The sequence below is a fragment of the Penicillium digitatum genome, chromosome 6 (assembly GCF_016767815.1).
Source record: "Penicillium digitatum chromosome 6, complete sequence".
NCBI classification, from domain to species: Eukaryota; Fungi; Ascomycota; class Eurotiomycetes; order Eurotiales; family Aspergillaceae; genus Penicillium; species Penicillium digitatum.
The window spans coordinates 1,262,643-1,286,958 of NC_089389.1; the positions used below are offsets into that span (position 1 = coordinate 1,262,643).

The window sequence follows — 24,316 nt, forward strand, 5'->3', positions numbered from 1 at the left end:
AGAACAATATAGTAGCTGGATGATATACTATGCCTAGATATCTAGAAGCTCAAAATTGTGCCTAGGTATCTGGATGTATGTGAAAAAGACAGGTGGCAATCGTCTTTCGGAGGGGACAGACCCAACTAGGTGCTGACGACACTTGGATATTGGGAAGATCTCATGTCTCAATACGTCGTTTTCTCTGATTATAATTACATGCCTAGTCATTCTTCCTTTGAAAGGAATATACACAAAAGAAATTTGAAGCAATTCAAGGCATCAAGCTACTTAGGGGGGGGGGACGCCTTCGTGACATCTTGAATCTATCAAAGTATGAACCAGACTCTAATCCCGAGCTGGCGAGCCAAATCCACTGCTGCTGTGACCGGGCGTGAAGACCAGTCGTGGAGTTCTAGCAGTTGTATCAACAACATCCGAGTCAAAGGTCATGCCATCAACCATGCGAGCATCCTCATTCATAGGCTCGGGGGTCATCGATCCGGCGAGCGACGAAAAGATCATAGAGCTCTCTCCGGCATGATGCTGCTGTTGTTGAAGATATGAAGCCAACGGGTTCGGGCGGTTGACATTCGAGCTACCCGTAGAAGTAGGCCGTGCACCGATGCCTCCGGAGGAGATACGGTGAATTCCAGGAGGACGAGAAATTGGTCCGCTGCAAGTACTGTTGGCGCCCTCTCCGAAACCAACTAGACTAGCATTACCCTCGTCACTGACGTTACCGACACTGGAGGTGCCATCGTCCTCGTGATCCTCGCTCATTTTGTCGGCGTCGCATGTGTCGCTACTGCTCGCCCAGGTGGTGCGTCCAGCAATGCTGCCCGTCGCACTGGCGCTGCCAACTGTGCTGCGCTCCTTCAATACTTGACTCTCAAAGTATCCTGGAGAATACGGTGGAAGCACTTGGCCAGATGTCTGACCACCAGCGCGGGCTGTGGCAACGCGCTCAAGACCCGCTAGCCGAGAGATTCGATCTGCGCGCTCGGCCTCTAGGGTTGTGGTGGAGGATGTGGAGGACTGATGCGCACGGTGGCTGTAGGGGAATGCTTGGCCCTGGTGGCCGTCTTTGATGGCTGTTGTCGAGAGAGCAGAGAGCGATGTAGTGCCGGAGTTGGGGGTGCCTCTGAATTCCCCGGTGATTAGCCAAGTCAACTCACTCCTCCATGTTACATGTAGACACAGGGAAGACGGAGTTATAGAGAGCTCTTACGGTCCCATATCCGATGGAGTGACGGGTTCCGATGGGGGAGGAGGCAAATTGATCAGCGTTGGGGTAGTCATGATGCGAAGATGTGAAGATGAATTGGTAGCTCAGCAGAGTCAATAATTCAGCGGGAGATGTCAAAGGAGATGAAGGTTGAAGAGAGAAGGAGTGGTGGTTAACTTGAGATCTAAATATTTCATTCCACCCCACGTCATACCTCGGGGTGGTCTACGGCAGCGGTTAGTGGCTATTTTGACAATACGACCATTATAGTCTTGGGCTAAGTCATCTATTACTCCGCTTAGGAGGGTCTCTTGAATGAAACACTGAGTGATCTGAATTATTTAGTTCAAGATGATAGTGGAGGCGACATTTCCGAAAATGGTGATGTCTTTGCCACAAACCTGTAGCTCCGCTATCACGATAAAGCACTAATCACCATACATCGGACTCGCCTGTCATCTTTTCCCAACAGGCCATTGTTCGGAATTTACCAGAAATCTAATGCTGGCAAACACTACGCCAAATTCATACATTCGTTCATTCATGTATACAATCGCCTATAATAAAATGTGGAAGAGAAAACAGCCCGCTGCTCACCCTGATCCCTACTCAACCTTCCGATTCTCATAATGCCCCCGCAGATCATCCACCTCTTTCTGAAGTCTGGTGAGATCAGCCAGGATATCAAGGGCATTGGATGGTCGTGGGGCTGGTGTCTGGTTCTCCTTCAACCCCACCACATCACTACTACGGGCAATGGAATCTCGAGTGCGCCGAGGCGGAGGGGGTGGAGGTGGTCCAGTAGAGCCTGGTACACTCCCATGGGATGATGCCCGCGTCCCAGCCTTCAATGATGATGGTCTGGAGTTAGTTGGGGGAGACAGATTCAGGGAGATATCTCCCAACGGGATAGTCGCCTGGAAGTCTCCCAAGGATGGCGGAGGCATGCTGATTCTCTTGTTCACGAGCGTTCGACTGGAAGGGCCCGGACTGGGAGGCAGAGAGCTGTCATTGCTCTCCGAATCGTACGAAATATTTAATCTGCTGCTAGATTGGGACTGTGTAGACTTGGATCTCCGCATCTGGCTGTGCCGTCGACTGAGAGGTGGCGTCGGAGGACGCTTCTGCTGAGACTGGCTGCGCTGGAGCGAGTCCGTCGACCCCATCGCTCCAGAGACCGAGAAATAGTCCGCGGTCGATAAAAGAGACACCGAGTTGGGATTCGAGGCGCCGAGCATCACATTTCCCGGGGAACCAGGAATTGATAGGCGGTTAGTTGACCGGGACAGGGCGGTCTGGGAGGATTCTGCGGTGGCTGAAGAGCCGATTCTGCGGCCGTGATGACTCCTAGGCGGAGGCGGCGGCTTCTTGTCTTTGACTCGGCCGAAAGAGCTGCTTGTGTCAAGCTCTAGAGACGGCCGTGCTGCAGGACGTCCTGCATGGAAGCTCTCTGCACCTGTTGCAGACCGCATGTTGTAGTTTGGGGACCCATCTGTTGATGGAGCTGGGTGGGGAGCTGACCCAAAGGATTCTGGTGGTCGATCACCCTTGTACCGATTGATTTCGTCCTCACTATCGGTCGCAGACACAACCAGATTGAATGGGTTTGTCTCTTCGTCCGAGGAGCTCGAGTCAGCTACCTCGCGTTCGAGCGATATCGACGACTTCACGGGGTAGCCGTTGGGGGCTATAGGTGGAGTGGGTAGAAGCTTAGAGGGTAAGGCAGAGGTAAAAGTGCCCGAGTTGGTAGACAATGGATCTGCGGGATTGCCTGTATATCCGGATTCATCAGCGCCATGTCGGGGATGATTTCCCTGTGTTCCCGGGGAAGGCTCAAGAGGGGGAAAGAGGGAAAACAAGACTCACCCAGATTTCTAGGGCGAAAAGGATTTGATCTAGACATCGCGAGCATAAATATGTTAGAATAGAGAAAAATGGAAGAGAAGAATTGAGGGGTCCCCGCCGAGTTTCTTATCCCATGAGGTTCCTAGTTGTTTAGGCGCCGCTTTCCGAGATCGAGCCCGGTTACCCCGAGAGGCTTGGATAAAAATGCATACAGCATAAAAGTGCAATGGTTCTTGTATTAGTTTAATAACTAATTCAGTCAAATTGGAATCTTGAAACGAATGCGTCCCAGCTCCCTGTTGTACATGGGAAAAGGGTACAGGTATGGTACAGAAAACATATAAAAAAAAGGAAACGCTCTCCAGAGAATACAACCCAAGCCCCCAATATGCCTCACCCATTGCTGTGAAATAATTGAAAAAAAAAAAAAAAACGATCCTCCCGTATTCAAGTGCCCCCCTCCCCATCACCGCTCGTTATAGACATGCCATGTCTCTTCGCCCTCGAAGAATTTATGTGCCAGGCGATTGCCACTCTCCGTGGGCTGGCTGAATGCAATTTGAGCCTTTGTTATTTCCATCCCGTAAATAAAATTGATGACCACACAGTCGAGGAGATCTAACGCAATTCCCTTCCGTCGCGAGGCCCCGGAGGTCCAGATGCGAGAGACTCCGACAATGGCCGGGCGGACTTCATCTCGCGTCGAGACCGAGGATCCGTTGTGTGCGTCGCCAATCTGTTCCTTCACCACCGGTCGCGATTCCCAGATGCGCTCGGTCAGGCAGAGCCCGACACAGCGACTATCCTTCATATGCAGAAAGACCCGGTACCGATCTACTTTCTCGGTCGGACCATCCTGCAAATGTTTGGGCGGCTCGGTTTGGCTCCAGAGGGTCTCGTCGTCGATTTCCGGGGATGAGAGCTCTTTGTTGACCACCTCCAGGACCTTCTTCGCTTGACTCTTTGCACTGGGGGATGCCTTGCGGTCCACAATCACCACATATCCCTCGTCAAATCGAGTCGCTTCGTAAACCCAGCGTGAGGCGTTGGCACGCATAAAAGCCTTGCCCAGGTCGATGCCAGTCGCATTCATCTCATGAAACTTTTTATGAAGGGCCGCATCCTCTGTATTGGACGGGATATATTCCATGCTGCAGGTAGCACATGTCTTTCGTGTATCATTTCCTAGGTCGATCTGCATCTGACGCAGGACGGGTTGTTTTTGACCTTTTTGCTTGGGTGGGTCCACGGATGTGCGTACGCTGTTGGAGTTAACCTCTGTCAAGGGCGATCCGGTCGTGAGTTCCTTGTGCTTGCGCTTGAGAAAGGCAAATGTCGGCTTGCGAGTATTTGCTGGTGGTGGGGTTAACCGTGGAGGTGGCGACGAAGGTGGTGTGGTGAGATCGTCAATCTCATCGAGTGTGCCTTCCGATAAAAAGGAATTGCGACGCGACGGGCTCGACAACACGGCGGCTGAAGACTCGCGGATGGCATATTGTAGGTTGGCCTCAGCTTCATCGGACTCGTCCACGCGTCTTTTCTTAGCAACGCGCTCATCGTCATAGACGCGCCATGTCGGTCGTCCGTAAGTTTTCATAAATCCTCTAGAGGTAGGATGTTAGTTCACCCTTCTAAATAGATCCAAACAGACATACCTTTTAAATGAATTGGTAACTGTCCACGGCATGACCCTGACTTTTCCCCAAAAAATTAAAAAAAAAAAGATTATTTATTTGGCTTTGGGCAAGATGCCTTTTTAAGGTGGGATGAAGTTGCAGCGAGTCAAGCTTGACCGACACGCGTGGAACGCTAGTCTGTTTTAGGTCATATTGTTTCCAATAGTTTGACTAATCACTTACCAGAGCTCTGTTATCGTCAACGGTATTTTGGACCTTTGTTGCTTAGGGACAGTGGGGAAGGGTTTTTTTTTTTTTTTTTTTTTTCAAACTGCAGGAAGTTGTTTAGGTAGAAATAAAGGATCTGAAATTGAAATGATCAACAATTTCTGGTGGAGAGCTGGGTTTTTTGTAGGAAATCAAAAAAAAAAAAGGAGTCTCGCCACCAGCCGGGATCAACACCGGTCCAAGGAGAAATAAGGAAAAGAGTAAGAAAGGTGATGTGAAGATGCGATAGATGTGCAGATTAAACGGCGTTTAACAAAATAACTAGCCTTTGTCAAATTCCTTGTGGTTGGTATGCTATCGGGCACTTTTTTTTTTTTTTTTTTACCTCACCCCCTTTCTTAATTGATTCACAATAATATAATCATGTACTCCATACTCCATACCAAGTACACAATTGGCAATTGGCAATTGGCAGTTGGGATCCAATCTCCAAATCCAACCAATGACACTATGGTTGTTCCACTGGTCAAAGTCTACCTCGGGAGATTACAGACGCTCTCCTGAGCCCCCCTTGGCCTCTTTTTGCCAAGGTGCAAGGCTTCCATGGCCGGTAAGGTCTTTCCCGTATTGCGTGCAAGGAAGCGCGTGGGAATGGTGATAATCCTCACTGACCGCTCTACTGCTTCAGGCTTCAGGCTTCGGGCTTCACAACGTTCAATGCCAACAGGCTATAGGTTATAGGTTGATTTTCATTGCAGGAAATATACACCGGGGCACTTGGGGCCAACCCAACACAAACTATTTCGGTGCTGATCGGGTTAAGACCCGATGAAGATCTTGGATCTTGTCGAGTGATTGGCTTAATGTTAACCAGGTTACGAGGTCCCCCCATCGACAGATGGTCCCCCAGATTTTACACAGACTCGTGGGCAACAGATCGATCGCTTGGTAGATCATCGTGCAAAGCATTGTCAAAGCATTGTCAAAGCATCATCAAAGCATCGTCAATGTTTCATCAAAGCACTATCAACGTATCGTCAAAGCATCGTCAGAAGATATGAATGAGCCTTCAGTGCCTACATGACACACTTTCTTTCCGGTCGCTACCGAACCGCGGGGTCCATATTCACAGCCGAGAGAGCCATCACAAGCTATAACTCTAAACAAAGTTCTCAGAAGGATTGCCAGAGCTATGTTGTACTCCATGATCATGCCCTTCAGAGTGGACGCCCTGGTGACAAATCTTCCTTGTACCCCTCTGTCATTCTGTTCCATTCATAGTCTCCATATCTGTGCCGACCCTTCTCATCCATTGGGTAGGAGCCTCTGGGTGTATGGAGTACACTGCCCCCCCCCCCCCCCCCCCCCCCCCCCTACGAGGCTATCCTAAGAGGCAAGGCTGGGCATGAGCCAGTCAGGTCTATTTGTTATGAGTCACCGCCGCAAATTTAATGCAGAGAATGTGACACATCCTCATCATCTGGTCTAACCAAACCCTCCAATGATATTTACTGTGTTCCAGGAAGTACTATGCCAAACTTGCCAATCTACCAGGTTTGGGTTCAGAAGTAGATCTTCTCAAGCAATCTAAGATCCCTTGTTACCAGGCGCTATTATTGAAGGCCAGAATAGACCTCTTAACCTTGGGATCTACTAGTCAAAGAGAACTCTTGAAGTGGTTTTCCCTGGCAGAATATGGCTGGTTCAAACGCTGTCGTACATGTAGACTGCGTTGTCCTCCGTAAATGACACAACGAGTTATAGTCCTCGGGCGTGTCGATCTCTCTTCTAATTGGTACTAAGCACTAACCGTTGGAGCTAACATTTATAAAAAGGAATTTCCAAGACTATGGCAGACGTTGAGTAGGCTATCCCAAGGTTCATAGATGAAGTATTATATGCTATTTTGGGATTTTGTTAATCAAGTCATCTGCTAATTAAATCACATAGCAAGTCCGAAGATTAGATTCTAATCGACACCAGAAGGATCACAGGGGAAAAAATGAATAAACCGATCAGAACCCCTGCAGAATCAGATTCTATACAATTCTACCAGCTGACTCCGAGTCTCCGTTTCCCGCTTTTTTTTTTTCCTCCCCGAGCAGTTTCCCCCTCCCAAAACTCTTCAACTCCAACATCTTTGCCAATATACCAACTACAATGTCAGACCAAGAACAAGCTGCTGGCAAGAGAAAGCGTGCGAGTAAGTCTATGATTCGCTTCTTTTATGTTTTTCCCCCTTGCTTGATAGCAATAGCATCATTCAATTGGATCTTTTAATGTTTTCTCTCAACAAAACATTCAAATCACAATCCAACATCAATCTCCCAGAATCAATTCTAATTTGGCCCGTGTGATATGTCGCTGGGCACCGATCCTTTGGGATCTTATCCTAGTCACATCTGTCATCCTTTCCCCCTTCCCTTTGGTCCCCGCGTCCAAAATGCAATTTTGATCTTGATCCTGCAACATGTCTAACATCTCACTAGGGACCCAGTCATGCCCTCCTCCAGAGCTTCCCCAGCTGGTCGCCGAACAGCACATGCCAATTCCATCTCATGACAAGGACACTCAACGCTTGATTGTAGTTCTTTCCAATGCCAGTCTGGAAACCTACAAGGCTGTCTCCAGTGGACGCTCGGGGACCAAAGATGAGAAATTCTCTCTGTTGAACAGCGATGAGCACATTGGTATCATGCGCAAAATGAACCGCGATATTAGTGAAGCTCGACCAGATATTACCCACCAGGTACGATTCAACATCACCAGTGGCAATATAAAAAAAAAAGGTCAAAAGAATCCCCACTAACTCACCGTAGTGTTTACTCACTCTCCTCGATTCCCCCGTGAACAAGGCCGGTCGGCTCCAAATTTACATTCACACCGCCAAGGGTGTCTTGATCGAAGTCAATCCTTCCGTCCGCATCCCGAGAACCTTCAAGCGGTTCGCCGGTCTGATGGTCCAGTTGCTCCACCGACTCTCCATCCGTTCGACCAACTCGCAGGAAAAGCTCCTTAAGGTTATTAAGAATCCAATCACCGACCACCTGCCCCCCAACTGCCGCAAAGTGACCATGAGTTTCGAGGCGCCCGTGGTCCGCACCAAGGACTATCTCGAGTCGCTGAACCCCAACGAGAGTGTCGCCATCTTCGTTGGTGCTATGGCCAAGGGCCACGACGACTTTGCCGATTCCTTCAAGGACGAAACAATCAGTATCAGCAACTACAGTCTTAGTGCCAGTGTTGCCTGCAGCAAATTCTGCCACGCTGCCGAAGAGGTCTGGGATATTCTCTGAGAAATTTGACTGGGATCACAAACCACGAACGAAATTGCGCCCCGAGAGTGCGTGTTTTTTGTCGTTTGTACTGACGGCCCAATTGCCATCCCGATTTTTTTTTTTTCACGGGAATTGATTTGCAGAACGAAGGGTATTCATATCTCTGCATATGTCTGTCCTGTGGAGTATTTCAGGCTGTTATTTGAGCCCAGTTCTCTCTACCTTTCTACATCTCTTTTGTTTTGGGGAATCCACTGGGAATCCTTGATACTGGGACATCTACCAAGCATCGGGATTCATCCCAAGGTTGTGGATTCAGAAGAAACTGGTTTCTTTCCCCCATACGTTACGGGTCGGATGGCATTTGGTTCCTTTTCGCCAGTCCTTGATCCATTCTTGCTTCCATCCATAGCTTCAACCTTGCTGTGATGTGTAGGCCCGAAAAAGAAAAAGTGAACAGCACATAGATCAGGGTCCATTTGGGATTTCTGAGACACATATCTTCAACTTCTGTATTCAATAAAATATGGCTCTTTTCTTTTTTTCAAATAGGTTAGGAATTTTTCTTACCAAGGACATTCTTGTAAAAATCCAAAATCCTTTTGACGTGGCAGTTAGCGCCTCACTTTGGAATACGCGAATCAGAGCAAGGGTGGCGGATGCACCTCTGCCCATCTTGTATTTGGTATGTTGTAGATATTCGACGGAGGACGGAGTCCTCCGTACAGAATTATCATGGTCTTATTCTATAGGAATCTTGATTCTCTGGAAAGTCAGATGAAAAAGTACCATTTCAAAATTTTCAATGTACGTCTTGCATGACTCAACCCCCGTGGCGGTCAGCACATCTACCCAAGTCCTGGACTTTTCTTCTCTCCTCCACTCGAAAGTCTACCATTTGCTCGCACAAGGGAGAAGTAAGCAACCCCCCCCTCACTTAGCGTTGATAGGTACCTCAGTCCTCAGTCCAGAACAGACGCCTCATCCAACAGGAATCCACATTGGCTCCCCGCGATGACCTGGCAGGGACCCATCTGTACCCCTCCAGCCATAGAGCGTTTCGTTCTGCACAAATTTGGGCCCCTAGATATCCCAAAGCAGCCAGCAACATGAGCGGCCTCCGGTTTCACTACTGTGAGGTACTCCGTATGGAGTACGGACTGATTTTCTTCTCTCACCAAGTGCGCATGTTGTACGGAGGATTGGGGCCTTGAACTTGCACTTGGATTGTTTCAAGTTTCCCATGCAGACCAATTCCTCTGAGCATTGACTTGATCGGTTGGCCAATCGTCCCTGAACCCCACTCGCCCAACTACAAAGATCACACGTCCTCAAGTGTCCACCGTACTAGGGGACACGCGGTGTTCTGGCTCCTTTTCGCCAGCTTGGGCAGGATTTTCAAAGCGCCTAGTTGATTCTGTCTCTGTTTGTGGATTAGAGTCTCACGGTATTAATTCTGACTGGCTCTTGGGGAACTGTTCATGCGCGTTTCCTGGCGTCATAGTTCTGGCTATAAGACTTGGATTCCCTCACCGCATATATCTTTACCGATTCCATTCCATCTCTCTTTTTCTTTCCACCTTTGTTCATATCCCAATTCCTTTTTTTTTTTAATATAACTCTTTGTGCTGGTAATCCAGGCACAACTTCAATCTTCATCATGCCCGTTTCGCATCTCACCCTGACCGTCTCTCACCTTCCGACCTCTACCGCTTTCTTTCTATCATGTTTACAGCCATTGGGATACCAATTCATTGGCAGACAGGACGACTATATAGGGTTCGGTCAGAAGCAGGGGGAACCTGCTGATTTCTGGATGACCGAGACTAAGCCTGGGTGAGCAGACAGAGAAACACTCAGTCGTTTCAACAAAGCTAACCCGAACCAAAGATGTCCTCCTGGTACAGTGCATATCGCCTTTCCAGCCCCGTCAAAAGACGCAGTCGGTTCGTTCTTCATAAGCGCCCTAAAATCGGGCGCGAAGATCCACGGCGAACCGAAGATGCGAGATTCGCAATCGGGGTACTTCAGTGCAGCCGTCATCGACCTCGACGGCAACAGCATTGAAGCTGTATACCGGCCCAGCAATGCCTCGCTTATCTCAGAGGCTAGTGGACCGACAATCGCTCTTCTGGAGAGTTCCAGCCGCTCTGTGGTCTCAAAGGCAAGCAGCAAAGCTAGCACAATTAAGACAGAGAGTATCGCACCCCCCAGGTCTGAGGCCATGTCCGAAGCCAGATCCGTCGCAAGGTCTGAGGCACGATCCGTGGCACGATCCGAGGCACGATCCGAGGCACGATCCGAGGCACGATCCGAGGCACGATCCGAGGCACGATCCGAGGCACGATCCGAGGCACGATCAGAGGCCAAGTCTCGTGCCGTTTCGAAAGCACCCACAAACTTCGAGCGGTCTGCACCAACAGTCGTCTCCCGCCAGTTCCAGGGCCCACCGTCATACATCATGCAAGCGCCCACACCGCCACAGAGCGACGACGGCAGCAAAGCAGCCAAGACCATCGTGGGCACGCTCATTGGCGCTGCCGCAGGTGCAGCCATCGCCTACGCAATGGTCAAGGGCGACTCCAAGTCAACAACCCAAGAACTCGAACAGCCACTGCAGCTCGCAAACAGCTTCCCCCAAATCAAAGCGGCGGCCCAATCCTTCTTCGGCAACGATGACCAACAATCCCAATACCGCGCCATCGAAGCACCCCCGCCACCACGCAGCGCCTACACCACCGCATCAAACCCGCGCTCAACCCTATCGTGCAGCGTATCCTCCAAGAACCCCCACGCCAGCACAATCTACGAAGGCAGCGAGTACATGCACGACAACCCCCGCCGCTCCTCAGAAGGCAGCATCTACAGCATCCCGGAAGACATCCCGCTCCGAGCAATCGAGTACCCACCCGCCAGCAACGCCTCCCAGCAACGTCACGCCTGCGCGCCCACAACCTTCATCAGCAGCTTCCACGACGAGAGGCCCCGCGCGCCAAGCAGTGTGCACAGCTCCTCGACTTTCAAAGCACCACAGAGCACACACCGAAATCACAGCCACGATGACCGCGACGGGTCCGAGTCAACTGTCTCTCATCGCTCGCACAAGAGCCAACAAAGCACGCACTCGTACCGCGCCGCCTCGGTACGCTCTTCCTCGCACGTCGGCAAGGACAATGCTAGCGTTGCATCCTCTTCCCGCTCTACGCGCAAAATCCCCCTCCCCGCTGGCTCAAGCGCTACATACTACTCCAGCCCGAGCGTTCACAGCAAGGAGGGCGGGAACTCGTATATGTCTGCAAGACATGTCCCGCTTCCTGAGAGCGTGGCGGATTTAGATGTTGACTCGGTGGTCTCGCCGGATGACTCGATTAGCCAGGTTGGATTGCATGGGCATCGGCATCGGTCGCATCGGTCGAAGAGTTCTAGGGCGGATGACCAGGCGGATGCGATGAGCCAGGCTTCTAGGGCTAGTCATAGGACTGTTAAGGCTGGGGAGGGGTCGAGGGCTGGGAGTCGACGGGGAAGTCAGGTTGCTTGATGATTGTGATGGTGATGTTCTTGATGCATCCTATTCCTTCTCTCTTCTTGGACTGCCATGGACTTGTTTTGAGTCTGGGTTTTTGGTTCAATCGGGGGATATTTCGACACGACAGATTGGATTTGATGAGTTTCTACTGTGAATTTTGTGATTTGCATTTGCACATATAGTTTTACATACATACATACATACATACATACATATGTGGAGTTGGGAGTAAGGCAATGGGAATGCATTATTTATGAGAGTCAGTGTTTGAAGTTACATAGGCTGGTTGATGCACCTATGATCACTCCAACACTACACGATGTACAAACTACAGTCTACATATATATCTTACGCTCATCAATACACAGACGAGCCTGCCTAGGTTGTGTTATTCCAAGGTAGAAAAAGATAGAAGCCCCTCAATGCAAGACACACGGCACATAGTAGGTGATCTCGAACTACTCTCTGAAGCCCTCCCAGCGTTATCCACCGAGCCCAAAGCCCTGCTTGGTACAAGCAAAAAACGCTAAAAAACTGATGAAAGCTCAGCAAAGTCCATATTTCAATCCTAGACGCATGCAGCGTTTGAAAAAGAGAAAAAAACGGATGCCATGAATGCATGAGAATTCGTCATAAGGATCGTTGGATATGAAAAGTCCCAGAAACTCAGCCCAACAAGACAAGGTCAAACCCGGCGCAAGTGAAGTTTTTAGGCACGGTAGCAGGAAGCAAACACGCGCAAGAACAGGTGCATTTGAAATTAACACACAGAGTTTGGGGTGAAAAAAACTGAAAACGGTTCTACGACCACATGTACGCCAGGCTTTCGCGGATTCTGAATCTAGAGCAGGAGGCAGAGAAAGCGGAAAGATGCAGAGCGACGTTTGAGATGACACCGATGAAAAGTGGTCGAGCGAGATAGGGGCCGCAAGGAGGATTATTGAGGGAGAGAGAGAGTAGAGCACAAGAAGCGAAGAAGGAATCAGATTGGTCGTTTCACTCAAATAGCGTACTTCCGCGTCCACTCGCGAGCTGTCGCCTCGTACCGCGGTCGGTCGGTCTTGTAGACGTGCGCGATTTCGGGCACAAGAGGATCGTCCGGGTTAGGGTCTGTAAGCATGGAGCAAATGGAGAGCAACACTGTAGGTTGTTAGAGATTGTGCGTAGTATGGAATAAAAGAAACGGTGCTGCTCACCTTTGGAGATAGTGAGAGCAGGGCTCCATTGGTCTCTCAGGATGTCCAGACAGATGCTGCCGTTGGAGTTGATGTTGGGGTGATAGATGCGGGTGGTGAAGTTGACCTTGGGAGGCTTGAAGGGGTAGTCGGTAGGGAAGTGAATGGCAAGGAAGAAGACACCGCCAGAGTATGGGGAGTCACCCTATACGAACTATTAGCATGATGAACCCGGCGATGAATCTCTAGACCTCGCAGATGGCCATATGGCCCCCAAGGTCCTCCAGAGCAGAGACGAGCACAACTTACAGGACCCATGATGGTCGCTTGCCAGTGGAACTGTAAGAAAAACACAAGTCAGTCATTCATAATCCCCTCACTGACATCAACCTGGTTCAACACCGGGGCGGTTGTGCCCCGCCACACGACGCCAACCACGAAAACAAGCATTCATACCAGATCATCTCCAACGGGGCCAGCGGAGCAGGAAGAGGGTGGATCCCTAGAAGAGGATTAGAGTCTTGAAGCGCAGATGGTGGCATCAGGATAGGCTTACCGGCCGAGGTCAGTGAGTTCCTTGTTAATACGCTTGAGAGCCATGACGAGCAAAGAGAAAAGTGTAGAAAGTGAAGAGCAACTGGGTAACGAATCGTCAGTTGTTGATTCTCAAGTGAAAGAGAAAGTAAGTCGACTTACGATTACGTCTTTGTGTGGAAAAGAAGAGGGAAGAAGATAATTGGGAGTCTTTGAGAGGGGGGGGGGGGGGAAAAGTGCCCCCAGGTAGGCGGAATCGATTCTGTCGGTATTGTACGGCCTAATACGGTAATACCGGGCGCCACACTGTGATGACATGTCATGATTCAGCCTCCATTGAGGGTACCAGTTGTCATTTGAGGTATTGAAGAATAAGGCGGAAGCAGACAGAATTTTAGAAAGGAACAAATGTATTTCCCTGAATCAAATTTGATAGCTTCGTGAAAGAAGGTAAATCCCTCGATAAGGCTGAATCATCGAATTTGGTGGGGTTAGGCATATATAGGCATGTACACCGTACACAAGACACCAATTGCAGATATTTCAAATGTTCAGCCGAGTGAATGGAGAGCTGTATCTACATAGTAAACACTAATAATCATTCAATGATTCAGTGTTATATTTAAATCTCCTTCAACTTCAATATGCCTTTGTATTGAGAACCCGCATCACACCGCATGATACTGATACGCTGCCCCTCGATGATGTCACGTGCGGGTGAGGCGCCCGCAATTTCCCGCTTGTCCTAAAGAGGAAGGAAGTGTGCTTTTGATAGCGTGACCATATACTACTCAAGGCTACTTTGAGTATTCTGACTGGCTACTATCATATGCACAGAGGTACTTTTATACCTCTTTGAAACCATCGATTGGGGTATTTTCTATATACAAGAGTGTTCTTTCTATTTTTACGCAAAGGCCTGCTTGCCCGTAATGGCACGGCCCAGGATCAAAGCTATCGGAAACATGCATCAGCCTCGGTCCAACACATTGAGGCAGAAATAACTTACCATGGATATCACTTTGACCCTCGTAGGTTTGCACCACAAACAGGTTGGCCACATGGCGGGCAATGTGATACTCGTCACTGGCGGCATTGCCACCGAAGATTTCTTGCAGACTGTTGCCAACGTTAGTATTGCCAGTGTTGGTAAAGCAACCCCAAAAATCCCCAGGACAGAGAGACCTACATTCTGGAATTAGCCAGAGCACGGTCACAGTTCTGACGCTTAATCATCGAGATCATCTCCGGCGTAGCCTTGCCAGCATCCTTAAGACGAGCCACCTGAACCGCAGCCAGGGTGCCGTAAGCAGCATCCGTAGCAGCGTTAGCCAACTTCATCTGAATGAGCTGATACTTGGCAAGGGGATTGCCCTTGAACTGCTTGCGCTCCAGACTGTACTCGCGCGCACGGGCAAGACAATCCTCCAGGGCACCCATGGCACCAAAGGCAATTCCCAAGCGGGCACTGTTCAAGCACGTGAACGGACCTTTGAGGCCCTCGACCTCGGGCAGCAAATTCTCCGCCGGTACGGGGCAGTTATCCATATGGATCATACCAGTGATGGAAGCACGCAGGGCACTCTTATTTTTGATAGCTGGGGTCTCGTATGACCCGGGCGTCGCACGCTCACGCTCCACAATGAACCCACGGATCTTTCCCGTAGACTCGAGCTTAGCCCACACGAGCGCGATATCGGCGATGGGAGAGTTCGTGATCCAGGTCTTGCTGCCAGAGAGCAGATACATGCCTTTCTGGGTGGGATGCTCGCGGGCTACGGTCTCCATAGACCCAGGGTCAGAGCCGTGGTTGGGCTCCGTCAGACCGAAGCAGCCGGCAATTTTGCCCTTAGCGAGGCTAGGAAGGAAGCGCTGCTTTTGCTCCTCTGTGCCGAACTCGTAGATGCCGGTCATGGCTAGCGAGCTTTGGACCGACATGCCTGATCGGTATCCCGAGTCCACGCGCTCAACTTCCTTGGTAATGAGGCCCGATGCCACGGTGCTGGCACCGGCACATCCGTATCCTTCAATTGAAGCGCCGAGGAGACCTAGGTCGCCCATCTCTTCTAGGATTCCGCGGTCATAATCCTCGTTGCGGTAGGCCTCTGCAAGGGATCACTGGCATCAGCTCACCATTTCATAATAAACGCAACGTAAATAGATTAGGCATACCCAAAACCCGGGGTGCAAGCTTATCCTGGCAGTATTGGCGTGCTGTATCCTGGATTGCCAGTTCCTCCTCGGTGAACAGCTCCGCTGCGGCAAGGGGATCTTCCCAGTTGAAGACGGCCGAGGAGGCGTACCGGCAGCCTGTCAAGGAGATAGGACCAGCCAGAATCGACCGCACAGCTGCGCGAAGAAGTGGTCGGTTCATCGTGGCTAATACCAAGAAGAGACACAATTGTACAGGGTGAAGAGAACAACAAGGTGACAATAAATGCGGGGGAGCTCAACCAAACATGCACTAAAGACGGAGATCTCGGCAGTTTTGCAGGTTCGGGGTAAATGAGACCACCGAGTGCAATATACCAGAAATGATAGAATTACAATATCAACAGTAACTCAAGTCTTTGTTATAATCCAGGCCATTGTGATCAGGCCATTTTGATTCGACAAAAAATCCCGAGCAGTGGCTGTTTAGTTTCGCATCTTCAACCGACTCGGACTTTTTCGGTCCATCTCGATGCCAAGCACCGAGATATACCCTCGACCGGCAGGTCTCTGCATATGATCAACAGTTGCTGTACTTTTGTGGCCTGCTTTGGGATGTGGCAATCTTTTTTGAAGAGGGTATGCTTTGGGGATTACTCAACAGCATAGGGATCATTGGAAAGAAATTTAAAAAAAGTCATCGTTAGCGATCCAAGAGCTAGAGATGAAACGGCACCCAAGCTAAAGTAGCTATGCGACAAATATCGCCAACAACAACCGCTAGCTCACAGGCCCGTTTATCCATTCATACAAACTGGTCAGTGTCATTCATCGGAGACATGGTAAATCTTTGTGTGGAGGTATAGCTCGTCTTAATCAATAGTTCACTTTAAACATATATATCTAGTATCCTTAGTCCCCTGCAACAACTGTGGTTGCTAATCATGGGCCGTTAGTTATGTATATACCAAGAGAAAAATTAAGGGAAAGCATTCCAAGTCCCAGGTAGATCACGCTGGCATCTGACTCTGAAGGAAGTCAAACACCCCTGTAGGGAAATATTCCTCGTCGAAGCCCCACAGATCGGCCATCATAGGGTCAACCGAGCCCTCCGATAGACCAGGTTCCTGTTTTTCTGGGGTCAGAGAAGGTTCAAACCCATTGCTGCGTTCAGCCGATAGTGGCGCCACCCCAAGTAATGGAGGCGGAAGATTCAGAATGGTGTCACGTTCACCCAGCATTTGCGCTCCGGGGATGACCACCGGTCTGAAGAAAGAATGAGAATCCTGCGCAGATGACCCCGTGGGATGTTGCTGGGTACCAGCAGTGCGCTTCTCCCACTCCTCAAGCCCATTCAGCATCTTGCGGAGACCCCGGGCGATGTGGTGGCTTAGGTGGCGCTCACTCGCCCGCTGGCTGCAAGCCACCATGAGATCAACAACCCGCCCAACAAGAACACGCACGTAGCTCACGTCAACGTGTAGCCCTGCCGAGGCGATTGAGGTCCGTTTGCCCAGGCTCCCGGGAATTGCCCCGTTCGAGCAAACCTTAGCTGCGATTTTTAGCAGAAAGACTGCAGCAAATGTGATCATGCTATGGAGATATAGTGGGACGCCTACGAGCGCCAGCTGGATATCTCGCTCGTCCAGACAAACCTGGAGTGTCGCAACGGCGGATTCAACAGCGATGTTGGCACGTTTCTTGCGTTCAAATGACATTTGTCCCGAGGAAGTGGATGAGTGGTAAGTGCGCAGAGCAACTGAGTTCAGCTGCAGTCGAGAAAAATGATAGTGCATATATACGGCCTTGTAGGGATATGCGCCGACGTAACGGCTTCCCGCTGTTGTGGCAACATATTAGACAGTGTAGTTGTATTCCAGGAAGTCAAGACTTACCAAGTCTAGGAAGCCATGCTGACTTCCAGTCCCCTATGTCAACATCATATCGATCAATCTTGGGGAAATCGCTCTCGGGGACCTCTAAGTCGACATCTGGACCGAAGGCAAAATAAATTCGGGTGAGAATTATGAACAGGTCAACCTGGCTGTGAAGTCGAAGATCTCCCTGTGAAATATGTGGGTTTTGTGTAAAGACATTGTGTTGAGTGATACTAGCATCTTCGTGGATCATCGGTGGTCGGCCGTATGCTATAGAAAAGTGGTGTTCCAAGGTCTGAATAAATGAGCAAAAACAGCAAAGATTTGGGTTGAAGACTACTCACGTAAAGAAGATACCATAGCCTTGCCTGTTCCATGTGTTCTGGAGACCCTTGTGTAGCTTTGCGAAAGAACTGGTGCAGGTTGCGCTCGGTTGCAATGCGGACCGCATAACCAGAGAGTTTCCAGCTAACATCCGCAAGCCAAAATGCTCCAATACATAGTGCGCGGATATCATCCAAGGTGTGGTGATGACCCAGCATAGACTCCGATGCTAATCGTGCAAATTCGGTGTAGCAGGTATCAAACGTGCGTTCCTTGGTCGGCATATGAAGCGCGGTGACAGCCAAAATAGCGGCAGATAACATTGATGACGACCGCCGGACAGACGCCAAATCTTTATGTGCTAGCAAGGCTCCATCCCATAAGTAGCGGTTGAGTACCTGGTCGAACTGATAGAACAGCTCCTCCGCTTCCTGGATATCCACCACTCCGCGCGAGATGAGATCAGTGACCGGTGCTTGATCTGGGGCAAGCTTTTGTCCGGGCGAATTCTCGCAGTTTTCACTGAGCTGCGTTACCTCGTATAAACTGCCCATCGGTGCTGTTACTAGAGAGGTTGCTCCAGTTTCCTCGCGGCCCAACGAATATCGTGGTTGTTGTTGTTGTTGTTGTTGGGGGAAGCCATAGTTTGACCTTACAGCTGTGCCATTTCCTACTTTACTGCCGGCTGGCTCAGCCCTTTTGTGTTGCGCAAATCCAATATTATCAGTCGAGGCGGTGGAATCTTTCCGGCCGCTTTTGTTCGAAGGCGTCTCGATTGTACTTCCGCCTGCTTGGTAGTATGATAGCTCCGGTAGTTGGGATTTTCTTAGCAGGTCCGTCATTGCCGATTCGATCTTTAATTTCCACCTGTCGTAGACAGCACAATCAGCATCTGTCACCAGTGTAGACACCCCAAGATAAGGCACTCACTCGGCTTCGTCCTCCAGTAATGTTTGGAGGCTTTTATTCACAACACACTCTAGTCCCATGCGCTGACACCGCGAGCACACCGAGTCAGTTGCCTTCATGTCACAGCGCACCTTATGCCGCTTACACTCGGTGCATGCCCGTATGCGTCGAGAGATCTTCGGAACATGGTGAGGGCGGTCCTCCGGGATTAGACCACCCTGCGGAGGAGAAACGGACGAGGCGTCACCATAGGCCTCGAACTGAATGCGATTCCGCTTCATGTTAGTGTGGGGGTTGGACTCATCCTCCTGGCGCATTCCGGGGAAGACAGAAAGGCGGGGTTAGTACAGCTTCACACCTGTGGACCGGCCGGTTCTGGCCCGAATCACTCATTGGCGGCTGGCCGCCTACGGCAGCCATGGATATTCAGGCAGAAACAAGGCTTCAATTATGTGGTCACATGACCTTGCATTGCACTATACCCAATTAGGATTAAATGGTGTCGCGCTTCCAGCCTAGCGCGTTCGCGTGTTGCGACAGGTCAAGCTTAACTTTCTACACAGACACAAGATTCCAACCCGAGACAAGATAAACTCACATCCAAGATGGGTATTAAGCGTATGTATCTGACTCTTAACCATATGCAACTTTTTGCTAAATAAACTCTAGACCTGTACCAGGTTATCTCCGAGAATGCCCCCGATGCGATCAAGACGGGCGAAATCAAGAACCACTTCGGCCGCAAGGTCGCGATTGTATGAATTGTGTAACCTGTAATATACCTTCGGATACTAACATATGAATCACATGGATTAGGATGCGTATGTCGTTGGAGAATCGTCCCGGTGGCTCAAGAATCTCTAATCGCTTACCCAGAATAGGTCGATGAGCATCTACAGTTTCCTGATCGCCGTGCGCTCGGAGGGTCAACAGCTCATGAGTGAGTCAGGTGAGACCACATCCCACCTGATGGGCATGTTCTACCGTACACTCCGGATGGTGGATAACGGCATCAAACCTCTCTATGTTTTCGACGGAGCCCCGCCGAAACTCAAGTCCGGTGAATTGGCGAAGCGTGTTGCACGCAAGGCTGAAGCAGCCGAAGCCCATGAAGAGGCGAAAGAAACCGGAACTGCGGAAGACATCGAAAAATTCTCACGACGGACTGTCCGCGTCACCCGTGAACATAATGCAGAGTGCAAGAAGCTCCTTGGACTGATGGGAATTCCTTTCATTAACGCACCGACGGAAGCCGAAGCCCAGTGTGCCGTCCTGGCTCGTGCGGGTAAGGTGTATGCAGCTGCGTCCGAAGACATGGATACATTGTGTTTTGAGTCGCCGATTCTCCTGCGCCACCTGACATTCAGTGAGCAGCGCAAGGAACCTATCCAAGAAATCCACTTGGATCGCGCACTTGAGGGTCTTGATATGGACCGCCCACAGGTACTATATCTTTGATACGTGTAATCACAATTGCTAACTATGCCTACCATCCAGTTCATCGATCTCTGCATTCTTCTCGGCTGTGACTACCTGGAGCCTATTCCCAAAGTGGGAGCCACCACTGCTCTCAGCCTCATCAAGGAGCACAAGTCTCTGGAGAAAGTCCTGGAGTTCATGAAGAATGACCCAAAGAAGAAGTTCGTAGTTCCTGAAGACTGGCCCTACGAGGATGCGCGAGAGCTGTTTTCCAACCCAGACGTCCGGCCTGCCGATCACGCCGAATGCGACTTCAAGTGGGAAGCTCCCAACGTCGAGGGCCTGATTGAGTATCTGGTTGGAGACAAGGGCTTCAATGAAGACCGTGTGCGCAACGGGGCCGCCCGTCTCTCGAAGCACCTCAAGACCGCCCAACAATCCCGGCTGGAGGGATTCTTTAAGCCCGTCGCCCGCACTGAAGATGAGAAAGCATCTCTCAAGCGCAAGCACGACGAGAAGCTGCTGCAGCAAAAGAAGAAAAAGAAGGAAGATGCCAAGGCTAAGAAGGATGCCAAGGCGAAACCGCGTGGGGCAGCCTAGTATCTTGATGAGACATGCTTCTCTTTTTCTGTCAAGAACAACTAATGATGCGAAAGTCTTTCTTGATCTAATATGAGCTGGACTGGCGTAGGCGTTCTGTGGTTTATTTCGTTGTTTCTTATGCATTGTTTATATCCGTGCGGAGAATGTCCGCTTCGCCTCGGATCGGGACAGGGCATGAATTTCTGTGTATCATAGCAAAGGGTGGTCTGATTTGAAATCAAACCTGAGAATTCAATGTTCCTGGGCTTCTTTAATGGTCCAGTATCTTTTACCAGTCCCTTGGACGTCGAGATCAGACAAGATCAAGCAAGGCAGACACGCGAATTTCGTCTGATCCTCGGGGCTACAGTTGATCGAACGGTCCAAAAAACATGTATTTGTTATCTACCATCTGTTCTGAGCACATGAGCATATAAAAGTTTTTTTTTCGGAAGTTCTGGTGTAGTTTTCGCAGGGTGTTGATTTTCAGCGTTCGCGTAGAAGGGTTGTATAGATCGGGCCCGATTAGCGAGATTAGTCGAGGCCTCTCAACACCAACTACGATTGATCTTCACGAGGGAAAGCAGCAAATACTTCGAATGCCAAAAATAAACGCCGGCATTAGTTACCACGAAAAATCTACCCTCTCAAAAGGTACAGCCAAAGTACATGCAGTGCAAGATCAGCGTTTTCACTACCTGAGCCCTTGATTCGACGCGCCGGTTGCGGATGCAGATGCGATGATCCCCGCCGCACAGCTACGCTGATGGACCCATGATCGGGGTTATACAGTTGAAAAAAGAGGGGTTTCGTTCAATGAGATGGTTTCTTTCTTATAATCTGTTTGCATTGGTTCGAGGTTGGGACAAAACACGCTCGTCAGATGGGTCCCCTATACATCTGCCCCGGGTCGATCCCAGGCTACCTTCCTTTCCTCCCGGTAACCTTCTGAGTGCGTATCAGCGGGGAATGGTGGGATCGGGGCTATTCTGCGTCTTTTATTGGTTGTGTCTGCTGATCCTGATGTGATTAGGTAGTGGCGTTGCCGCTGCCCAGGCAAGAGAGCTTCCAAGGTTTCCCTTCCGATGTATATCGCGTGTCACTCTAATCCTAAGGGAAGTTGGGTTTCAAGGATCTTGTGATTGGTTATGGGACTTTTGGTCTCTAGCGATTCTGACCCCCAAAACCCCTTTCAATTATTTATTTCATTGGGTTTGATAATTTAGATGTGGTGATCTGTTTTGCTCTATGGGGAGCAAATTCTCATTTTGCTAGAAGTACTCCTATTATTGTCCCCCTGGTCAAAACGACGAAAAAAAATGAACTCTAACCTCTTATTTCAATCGGATCTCCCTTGAGAGAAACCATGCAAGTTGTATATACGTCCTCAAAAGTGTCGAGTCTCGACATCGTCCAGGAGTTGTACCATGGAAATCGACAAGATTAAAATCTCCAACGTGCCCCTTCAGCACGAGGTTATGCAGGTCCAGGTCCAAAGCAAGGAGGTCTCGATGCAAGTATAAAAGGACATACTATAGTGAACTATAGCGTTTTTCGCGTCTGGATTCCAAGTCTCACAAAGGGTTTCTAGATCCCCAAAAAGGGAATGGTTACCCCAGATGACATTGGAATATGGCTATAGGAAAATGATCTCCCTGGTCTCTCTGGAAAAAATATGTGCTCGCCCCCAAAAGCCTCCAGAATAGAGCATGTGCGATTTCTATCGAGGGGAAAAGGGACGCGTAGAAGTCCCAGTTTACCAGTTGATAAGACTATTGTCGCGTCGTGAATCCGGCAAAATCTTCAGTTATTCTAATAGAGAGTGATTTAATGTAGTAAATGATTTTGATATTTGAAGCGTCTCATATATCTCATAGAATAGAGAGCGAATGTATCGACATCAGGCATTCTTCCAAGTTGGAACACGCGAAGAGATGCTCGCAAAGAACACAGCAAGACAGGAACGAATCACAACGTTTAGTAAAAAAAAAAAAAACGAACCCGCCAAAAGAGAACTTCTAGAATGAAAATTCAAAAGAAAGTGCTTTTTTTCACTCTCTGATGATCTTGTTGTCAACACCGGTCGCCTATAAATCACGGATGCCCCGCGGCCTTCCCTTTCCCTTCTGCCCTTTTCTCTTCCTCTTTTGCTTTCACACTCCCCACGTATTTTTTTCTTCTACTTCTCATCTTTTGATAACTTGACCTTCTTCACATCATCCCTTCTCTCGCCTTAAATTATCAATCATGCCCCCCAAGAAGGTTACCAGCGCGTCCAAGAAGGCGGCGCCTGCTCCTCACACATCCTACCGCGGTAGGTTTTCACTGATCCTGAATGCCCACCACATCGCGTAATAGCGATATCGATATGAAACTAGTCGCGAATATCTGCTGATTCGATGAATACAGATATGATCAAGGATGCCATTATTAACGTGAGTTGATCACTGCCGGCGCGAGCCAACCTGGTTGTTGTGATTCGGGTCGCGCGCCCGACCGTGACACGTCTTTGCCTTTGGGCATGGACAACCACAACGAAATCAACTATTAGCTTCTATTGGGTTTTCATTACTGACCTTTGTCCTTTCTGCGTATAGCTGAAAGAACGCAATGGTAGCAGGTAAGTTTCTGGGGGTTCCCTTTGTCGCCGATGCATCTGGGGTCCCGGGTGCTCGTGCCATTTATTCTAGAACCAAGCCACTAACCGACTCTCCCCCTATCTTAGTCGTCAGGCTATCAAGAAGTACGTTCAGTCTAACAACAAGATCAACGTCACTTCCCAGAGCGTCTTTGACTCTCAGTTCAACAAGGCTATCAAGGCCGGTGTTGAGAAGAACGAGTTCACTCAGCCCAAGGGTAAGCTTTTGTGTACCTAGCCTGCGCGCAATGATTCTATCCCACTGGGCCTGATATGACTCAACTTGTGCATTTAGCTGCATTTTCCCTCGTTGACTTGACCATTTTACTAACACGTCACCGTCTAGGCCCATCTGGCCCCTTGAAGCTTGCGAAGAAGGATGCTCCTGTCAAGGCCGCTCCTAAACCTGCCGCAAAGCCTGCTGCGAAGCCTACCCCTAAGGCCACTGTCAAGGTAAGCTCTTACCGAGGACGGACTCCCATGGTCCTGCTAATTATAATATAAGCCTCCCACCAAGACTGCCCCAAAGACTGCTGCCAAGAAGGCTGCGCCCAAGAAGGCTACCACCACCAAGCCCAAGGCCAACTCTGGCAAGGCCCGCAAGACTTCCACTGCTGTAAGTCGGTTCCGGATGTTCTGTCCACAACCTCCCTTGATCGACCCGTGACTGACGATTATTCCAGGCCCCTGCTGTCGTTGAACAGCCCAAGATTCTGGGAAAGACCAAGTCTGGCCGTATCACCAAGACTACTGCCCCGCAGCCAGCAACAACCCGAGCTGCTCCCCAGAAGCGGACTACCACGAAGTAGAGGCTTTGTTATCCTCCTTTGTTTTTCACTGGGTTGAGCTCTCCCTCTATTTTCACGTGCGCATTTCCAGGGGGAGTACCCGGTACTGATTCCTTCTTCTCTTGTAATTTCTTTGGACTCCTTGATCTCTGTGGCTCTGACGGTTTCCTTGGTTTTGTTTCTGCTTTTGCTTTTTGGGGTTTCTTTGCTATGCTGGCT

The 24,316-nt window shown here is 49.7% G+C and overlaps 11 protein-coding genes across 11 annotated transcripts; 5 read left to right on the plus strand and 6 right to left on the minus strand.

Annotated features, from left to right (window-relative positions):
* Positions 1-327: 327 nt before the first annotated feature.
* Pdw03_5464 (translation initiation factor 2A, central region) lies at positions 328-1,281 on the minus strand (the record flags this gene model as incomplete). Its single annotated transcript, XM_014683365.1, has 2 exons — positions 328-1,123; positions 1,211-1,281. The coding sequence occupies 2 exons, from the start codon at positions 1,279-1,281 to the stop codon at positions 328-330; spliced, it is 867 nt and encodes a 288-aa protein (XP_014538851.1).
* Positions 1,282-1,812: 531 nt separating this feature from the next.
* Pdw03_5465 (sister chromatid cohesion acetyltransferase Eco1) lies at positions 1,813-3,110 on the minus strand (the record flags this gene model as incomplete). Its single annotated transcript, XM_014683364.1, has 2 exons — positions 1,813-2,978; positions 3,074-3,110. 2 exons carry the CDS (start codon positions 3,108-3,110, stop codon positions 1,813-1,815), a joined length of 1,203 nt encoding a protein of 400 aa, XP_014538850.1.
* A 408-nt stretch (positions 3,111-3,518) lies between these two features.
* Positions 3,519-4,739, minus strand: Pdw03_5466 (DNA-repair protein, UmuC-like; the record flags this gene model as incomplete). The annotated part of the gene is made up of 2 exons (XM_014683363.2): positions 3,519-4,656; positions 4,708-4,739. 2 exons carry the CDS (start codon positions 4,737-4,739, stop codon positions 3,519-3,521), a joined length of 1,170 nt encoding a protein of 389 aa, XP_014538849.2.
* A 2,317-nt stretch (positions 4,740-7,056) lies between these two features.
* On the plus strand, positions 7,057-8,192 carry Pdw03_5467 (RNA processing protein Emg1, putative; the record flags this gene model as incomplete). The annotated part of the gene is made up of 3 exons (XM_014683362.1): positions 7,057-7,099; positions 7,386-7,645; positions 7,716-8,192. 3 exons carry the CDS (start codon positions 7,057-7,059, stop codon positions 8,190-8,192), a joined length of 780 nt encoding a protein of 259 aa, XP_014538848.1.
* A 787-nt stretch (positions 8,193-8,979) lies between these two features.
* Positions 8,980-9,287, plus strand: Pdw03_5468 (uncharacterized protein; the record flags this gene model as incomplete). Its single annotated transcript, XM_066101066.1, has 2 exons — positions 8,980-9,091; positions 9,151-9,287. 2 exons carry the CDS (start codon positions 8,980-8,982, stop codon positions 9,285-9,287), a joined length of 249 nt encoding a protein of 82 aa, XP_065958006.1.
* A 547-nt stretch (positions 9,288-9,834) lies between these two features.
* Positions 9,835-11,712, plus strand: Pdw03_5469 (Glyoxalase family protein; the record flags this gene model as incomplete). Its single annotated transcript, XM_014683360.1, has 2 exons — positions 9,835-10,010; positions 10,065-11,712. 2 exons carry the CDS (start codon positions 9,835-9,837, stop codon positions 11,710-11,712), a joined length of 1,824 nt encoding a protein of 607 aa, XP_014538846.1.
* Positions 11,713-12,700: 988 nt separating this feature from the next.
* Pdw03_5470 (ubiquitin-conjugating enzyme/RWD-like protein) lies at positions 12,701-13,727 on the minus strand (the record flags this gene model as incomplete). Its single annotated transcript, XM_066101067.1, has 8 exons — positions 12,701-12,840; positions 12,897-13,002; positions 13,059-13,080; positions 13,185-13,214; positions 13,332-13,377; positions 13,432-13,512; positions 13,572-13,579; positions 13,705-13,727. The coding sequence occupies 8 exons, from the start codon at positions 13,725-13,727 to the stop codon at positions 12,701-12,703; spliced, it is 456 nt and encodes a 151-aa protein (XP_065958007.1).
* A 589-nt stretch (positions 13,728-14,316) lies between these two features.
* Pdw03_5471 (Glutaryl-CoA dehydrogenase, putative) lies at positions 14,317-15,783 on the minus strand (the record flags this gene model as incomplete). Its single annotated transcript, XM_014683358.1, has 4 exons — positions 14,317-14,363; positions 14,419-14,528; positions 14,599-15,514; positions 15,582-15,783. The coding sequence occupies 4 exons, from the start codon at positions 15,781-15,783 to the stop codon at positions 14,317-14,319; spliced, it is 1,275 nt and encodes a 424-aa protein (XP_014538844.1).
* Positions 15,784-16,570: 787 nt separating this feature from the next.
* Positions 16,571-18,857, minus strand: Pdw03_5472 (Fungal specific transcription factor, putative; the record flags this gene model as incomplete). The annotated part of the gene is made up of 5 exons (XM_066101068.1): positions 16,571-17,400; positions 17,456-17,732; positions 17,782-18,628; positions 18,692-18,753; positions 18,816-18,857. The coding sequence occupies 5 exons, from the start codon at positions 18,855-18,857 to the stop codon at positions 16,571-16,573; spliced, it is 2,058 nt and encodes a 685-aa protein (XP_065958008.1).
* A 418-nt stretch (positions 18,858-19,275) lies between these two features.
* Positions 19,276-20,689, plus strand: Pdw03_5473 (Flap endonuclease 1; the record flags this gene model as incomplete). The annotated part of the gene is made up of 5 exons (XM_014683356.1): positions 19,276-19,288; positions 19,340-19,425; positions 19,487-19,491; positions 19,552-20,113; positions 20,168-20,689. 5 exons carry the CDS (start codon positions 19,276-19,278, stop codon positions 20,687-20,689), a joined length of 1,188 nt encoding a protein of 395 aa, XP_014538842.1.
* A 2,229-nt stretch (positions 20,690-22,918) lies between these two features.
* On the plus strand, positions 22,919-24,118 carry Pdw03_5474 (Histone H1; the record flags this gene model as incomplete). The annotated part of the gene is made up of 7 exons (XM_014683355.1): positions 22,919-22,985; positions 23,081-23,106; positions 23,269-23,291; positions 23,397-23,527; positions 23,656-23,762; positions 23,815-23,925; positions 23,993-24,118. 7 exons carry the CDS (start codon positions 22,919-22,921, stop codon positions 24,116-24,118), a joined length of 591 nt encoding a protein of 196 aa, XP_014538841.1.
* Between the last annotated feature and the right edge of the window lie 198 nt (positions 24,119-24,316).